The sequence below is a fragment of the Grammomys surdaster genome, unplaced genomic scaffold (assembly GCF_004785775.1).
Source record: "Grammomys surdaster isolate TR1022 unplaced genomic scaffold, NIH_TR_1.0 1045, whole genome shotgun sequence".
Classification (NCBI taxonomy): Eukaryota; Metazoa; Chordata; class Mammalia; order Rodentia; family Muridae; genus Grammomys; species Grammomys surdaster.
In genome coordinates, this window is record NW_021605464.1 from 289 (window position 1) to 6,878 (window position 6,590).

At 36.5% G+C, this 6,590-nt stretch overlaps 1 protein-coding gene across 1 annotated transcript; it reads left to right on the forward strand.

Annotated features, from left to right (window-relative positions):
• Nucleotides 1-683: 683 nt before the first annotated feature.
• Nucleotides 684-6,181, forward strand: LOC114634647 (rho GTPase-activating protein 20-like; the record flags this gene model as incomplete). Its single annotated transcript, XM_028783238.1, has 3 exons — nt 684-928; nt 2,979-3,042; nt 5,996-6,181. Coding segments are annotated over exons 1-3 (283 nt in total), but the record flags the coding sequence as incomplete, so codon positions are not given.
• Nucleotides 6,182-6,590: the final 409 nt, after the last annotated feature.

A 6,590-nucleotide genomic window follows, 5' to 3' on the forward strand; every position in this document is an offset into this window, starting at 1 on the left:
TGTAGAAACTATCTTCATAAAGATATGCCTATCTACTCACTGTCATATACTTTGGTACTGCATTAGAATTCCAGTATATCAGTGATATCCTCTCAGATTTGTATCATTTGATTTCATGCTCTTTTCTTCTTGCTGTCTTCCTAGGTCTCTGGAGCATTTTTTAAATGTGAGAGGCAGTAGAGAGCTAATAATACAAGCACCTTGCTTGTTCTTGGCAGTATTAAGTGATGGAGTAATTATAAAATATTTATTTTGGGTTACTATTTCTATCACCATTACTTATTTCAGTGCTGTATATCTGTATATCATCTAACTGTATACAAAGCATGATATGAAGAGAGTACTCACTCGTCTTTTGTTTGTTTTGTTTTTTAATTTTCTTTTATTTTTGTTTGTTTTTGTCTTTTGTTTGGTTTTGTAAGTGCAGCTGCTATTTATCCTGATTTTCCTAGAACTGAGCACATGCTGTGTATGAATGAAGGGGTGTAAAATGATGGAAGTCTGGATAGGGAGGAAGCAAAGGGGTTTGTTCACCCTCCCTACTTTCCACTGCCATAATTCAAGAAAAAACAGGATTCTATGCTCTTGCACCCATGGCTACTTAGTAATCCTTTATTATACACAACCTGTTACAGTTATGTTTGTGTTCCAAGTACCCACATAGTTAATTTTGTGATAAATATGGTAGACTGACAATCTTCCAGATTTAACTCAAGGAAAGAAAACACATTGTTTATCCTGTATTAGAGTTGCCATTACAGACTGTAGATTATAGTAATGATTAGACACTAATTTTGTAATCATGAGGTTCAAAGTTATTTTATACCACTCTTCTCTGTACTTTTCATAGCCATTAAGTGTATCAGCAACAACCATCGATACGGTGAATGATATAATGAAGAAGTTGCTACCAATGATTAGAGTGCCTGTAAGTTCTTTCCATGTTACTTTGAGTTACAGTTGAATTTTGTTTTTGAGGTCCATATGTGTGCAAGTGTGTATGCAAATAAATAATACATATAAAACTTAATCATGTTAAGTTTATAAATCATATCTTACAATCTTTTCCCTTTGGAACTGATGGCATCTAAGACATAATAATAATTTTTACAGGGAATTTTTCTTGAATTTCTTGTATACGATTCCATAGAAATTAAACTCATAGCCCAAGGGTATTGAGCTATACTTTTTCTATCACGAGACACTAAAGCTGCATCCTAACAAAGTGAGATTAATTGGTCATATGCACACACGATAATTTAAAGGATGCCAATCTTAGAGACAACAAGATTTTTCTCTTTCTTATCTTTTTTTCTTTCTTACTTTCTCTTCATTAAAATTTTATTGAATTCCTTTATGGTATATAAATCCTCTCCTCTCCCATTCCTTGTTGTTTTCATTTCTCTGTGCATCAAGGTGTAAGTGTGCATGTTCTAGTGTGGTGTTATTTTTAAATCTATAATAGAGGTTTTGTCTATGTTCTTTCTCTCTGCATACATGTCTGTATATTTGGTCTTTCTGTTTTAAATGTGCATGATGTATACCTCTATTTTCCACTCTCTGTCTCTCTCTCTGTCTCTCTCTGTCTCTCTCTCTCTCTCTCTCTGTTTAATGAATGTGTGTATGTTGCTGTCTATCACTTCCTGTGAGTTTGTATGAGTGTCGTTCTGTTTCTGTGTATCTATCACTCTTTCTCTGACTCACTATTTCCTCTCCTTGTGTGTTTTGGTGGGTGTAGGTATGAGTGTCTGCTTGAGTGGACTTTTATCCTCTAGTGTAATACTTAAGAACTCTATGGGACAATTCTTTGATTGTTTTAATCCTGAATCAACAAGAGAGTACAATTAATGATAACACCAATTGGAGCATATTAGCATTGTAGTCACTTCTGGAGGTTGCTAACCATTTCTTTCTTTTAATTTATTATTTAGTTTTTTACACTCCATATTTCATTGACCGCCCAGTCCCCGTCCACCTTCAGACTGTTTAACATCCCATACCTCTTCCTGACCCCCCCGCCCCGTCTCCATGAGGCTGTCCCCACCCCTCGTCCTCCACACCACCTGACCTCAAAACACACTATGGCATCCAGTCTCTTGAGGGTTAAGTGCATCATCACTGATTGAACACAGACCTGGCAGTCATCTGCTGTACATGTGTTGGGGCCTCATATCTGCTGGTCTATGCAGCATTTCAGTGGTCCAGTGTTTGAGAGATCTCAGGGATCCAGATTGAGTGAGACTGCTGGTCTTCCTACAGGGTCATCCTTCTCCTCCTCAACTTCTTTCAGCCTATCCCTAATTCAACCACAGGGGTCAGCAGCTTCCAACTATTTCAACAGAATGTACTATTTATATGACTGTTTCGAATGGAATCATTACTTGGTGTGCAATAATTGTGTTGTGGAGCTTCCTTCCAGTATCTGGCCTATTTTCCATTTTAGAGACACCTTCGACCTTTCCATAGACTGGCTCTCTCTGAATGAAAGCCAAAGGTTGTGTGTACTCCTAGACACCTTCAAAGCTTCTCTGTTTTTGTCTATTTTTCTCATGTTGCTGAAGCAACCATAGCTTTCAAATGTTCTTTATCAAGTCATCATAATCACTGGGAGTATATAACTCTGCGGGTACTAGGTTGTGTGCTCAAGCCAAATCATCCTTCAATATTCCACTGACAGACTGGAGAGACCTATGTGAGTAATTTTATAATAATATTGTCTTAGTTACTGTTGGTGGCAGAGCGCAGTTTCTTATTCTACTGGGCAATAGGTTTCCTCAGAGTGAAAAGGCAAGTACCGAAGAGTTTTCCTCTGAAATTAGTCCTGACGACTCAAACCTGTGGTCAGAACACATGCCATTAATACTGGTCCTAATAATTTCCCTGCTAGAGAGCTCGAAATTGTAAGAAAAGAAACCACTAGATTCTTCAGGATTCTCTTGTCAGATTATTTGTGATGGTTGGTTCTTTTTGGCTCCCAGTACATTGAAGACTACCAACTGTGGTTCTGTCCTGGCCAAGGGGAAGCTCCAAGAATACTCCAAGGTAAGTAACAGGAAAATCTAAGGAAGGACCAGCTGAGTTCAGTAAACTAAGCCTGAAGTCTCAATGTTTTCATTATTTAGTCTTAGATATAAGTACACACTAAACAAAATAAAGTTTTTCATTTATTATACTCATAATTAATAATTTTAATACAGCCTTCCAGCACAGGATAACATGTCATTATGAAAGAGTCATAGGTCTAACAAAAAAAGAAATAGCTGAAATTCTGAGTTTTCTATTTGAGAAACATAATTTTCCTAAAGAGAGAAAAAACAATCTCTGGATATATTGTTTCTGAAGAAAGTAACTGGGAAAAACATCATTTGGTAATCATTACAGAAAATTCTACTAGCAGAAGAAATTTTTCAGTGATTCCCAACACCCACATGATCGCTAATAACCTTTCATAACACCAGTTTCAGGAGATCAAATTCCCTGGTCTGACCTGCTCAGGTACCAGGCTCAGAATGGTACAAAGATATACATCGGAGCCAAACAGTTACAACCAGAAACAAGTCTAAAATTAAAATGAAAACAAGTTCAAAGAACAATTCACTGTCTTTAAGGAAACTTCAGTCACAAGCCTTTTTTCTTTTGTGTATGTGTTAAGGTTTTTCATAAGCAGTAAGAAATATGGAAACTTTAAAAAATATTCAGTTCATTCCAAACTATGTAGATTCTGTTTCATAATGAAAATTTTAAATGTATACATATCTCCGAGTCCATGTGAAATATTCAGTTCACATCTTCCTTTGACCAGTAATTCCCCCACTGAATGAGAGCTCATTATCAGATTATTGGAGACTTCCTCACTGAATCACCTGCCATACCTTCTATTGCGTTTTTTTTTTTAATTTCTCCCTAGCTAAATTATTGCCAAACAAATAATAGTAGAAAAATGATCAGAAGCATTTGGACAAGATTTAAAATTGTGAGATCATCAAGAGTGCTTGCAAAGTTGATCTTTTAAAAGCTAATGGAAACATGAAGTTCTAATACATAAGGTGACCTTCAGACAAGTGACAGTAACAATGTCTTTTGGAGATGAGAGAATATTGTTATTCAAAATATTCTCATGTATCATGAAAAGAATCTGTGGGGATATTCTTGATCATTTGTAGAAATCCAAAACGGATATACTCTTGGTTGTCCTCAATATTTATTTTCAGGGTTTTAATAAGCTAGACCCTCAACCCACTCATTGGACTTTATTTTCCTTCATGCAACAGAGTATTGCTATTGAGTCCAAGCAAGTAAGGAACTTTCAACTCTTACTATTTCAATCAAAGGAGTGCTGAAAATACAGGAATGTGCCAAATCATCTGGTCTTTTCACTTTTTAAAAGGTGGAAACAATAGCAATACTCAGTCCGTGGAAAGATAAATGTGGACATTTTAAAATAAATTTATGTAGTGAAATGTGTCAAATAGATAATATTTTAAGGTTTGGAAGAGCTGTGTTCATCATGGATGCTTCAGAAATCTTAAGAACTTAAAGCTCTTCTTAGTTTCTCAGCATGATTTTAAATGTGTATTTCAACCCGCAGGCCATATGTTAGTATGAATCCCTCATGTCTATATTTTTTCCTATTGATCACTAGGAAGGATCTGGAGTCCTTTCATCTCACTATTGCTTTAAATCTTGCTCTCACTGTAGCACTAACATTCTATCTGTGTCAGAAACAAAGGCAAACCAAGACTTTAGTCATATTGGTGATTCATCAGAAATGGACAAAGCCAAGGTTTCATACTTCCTAGAAAAGCATATCTATCACACAGCACATACTCTCTGACATTTCGTTAGAGAAGAAATAACTTAAAACAGGGGAGAGCACATTAAGAACATCGATTTAATTCTAATTTTGTATTTGTAGTTCTGGCCCAGAGTTACTGTTTGTTGGAGCAGTCTAAAAGTGGTGTTGTGTGAAAGAAATTATTCTTACTGCTTGTGAGAAATCTTCAAACACACGCAAAAGAAAAATGTCTTGAATTGCAGTTTTCTTAAAGACACTGAATGGTTCTTTAAATGTGCTTTCATGCCCTCCCAAGATGTAGCAGATAGGAGAGAGTTTACTTCATCTGTTAATGTTCATTTGGCTCTATGGAGAAATACGATTTGTCTATCCAGCATTGTAATTGTACACATTCCTCTGGTGACTCTCATTAACCTTCAGATCATAAATTATCTGATGTGATGACAAAAGGTGTCTATTGCATACAAATTCATCCTGTCTCATTATTAGGCCACATTCTTCCAGATCCATGTCTCCAATCAGAGTACTAAGAAACTGTTGTGTGTCCAGAAGGAATCATGTGTTTTCTAGAGCATAAAGCATCAACGAGACCATTGTCTAGGAGAACAGCAATGGGAGGAAGCAGAGGCTATTCCACTTCACTGACTCCAAGAAACCCTGTCCTCATAATGTGAATGGAAATGGACTACATAAATGTGGCTGTCATCATGAGAGAAATAAATACTGGACAGAGAAGTGCTTGACATGGCTAATAGAATTACTTATAGAGTTCCAGGCTCCAAACCATAGGAAGACAAATATATATATGCATGCGGTGGGAATTATTTAAATTGATTAATATAAAGCTAGACAAGTAAACTAAATTTCTTGTGATGTAAAAGTCTTATTGATATCAAGACTATAACAGGCAGGTCTTGATTCTGTCAGAGTAGAACACAGCAAAATCTGCCAAACAAAGTGCTCTGGTAGATATAGAGTGATCAACTGAAAATCATCTCCTTGATTTTAGAGTTCTCAGCTTACACATCCTTCCTTTATCATAATATCTCTGTAAGTCTCCTAATGCTTAGGGTGTACAGTCTACATTGTCCAGAAGAAGAGTGAGACACAAAACACAGCAGTGCATGCTAAATCCCATTGGAAGGTTTCTCACACTCATTGTTACTAGATTCAATTCATATTCTTATTTTCTTCTTATAGGCCACGAGTGTCCACATGATATTATACTGACCAACCTTCAAAATGCCTTCAGTAAATCGAACTCAAGAATGCTCCCTGCTTTTCCAGCCTTGCCTGGGCTGCTTGTGAACGACATATACTTGGATGCACAGGGGCAATTCATCTTAAAGCCTGCCTTAACGTACTCAGCTACAAGCCAGCAGCAAAGTGAGTCCTCCACCTTCCTTCAAATTCCAGCTCAGTTCCCATCTCATTTTAGCATAAAATAGCAATGCATGGTGTCATTTTCTTGCTTGATGGAGGGACACTGTAGAAAACAAACCACAAACAAAACAGTATGGCCCAGGTCTAGCCTGAGATCTCTATATTGTTATATGAAGCTTGATTATAGGAAGAACATTATATTTGTTCTAGATAGATAATCAACATAAGCTGGTATGCCCAGACGCTATATGCACATAAGTGTGTGTGCACATATATTTTCTCCCATTAGTTTCATGATCAAAGCAGAAAAGGACCTAAGAACTGCATCTGAGCTATTGTATTGCAAGAGAAACGGAAAGGTTATGTGTATGGAATTGAAGATAATCTGTTTCAGACTAAGGTAGAAATAATC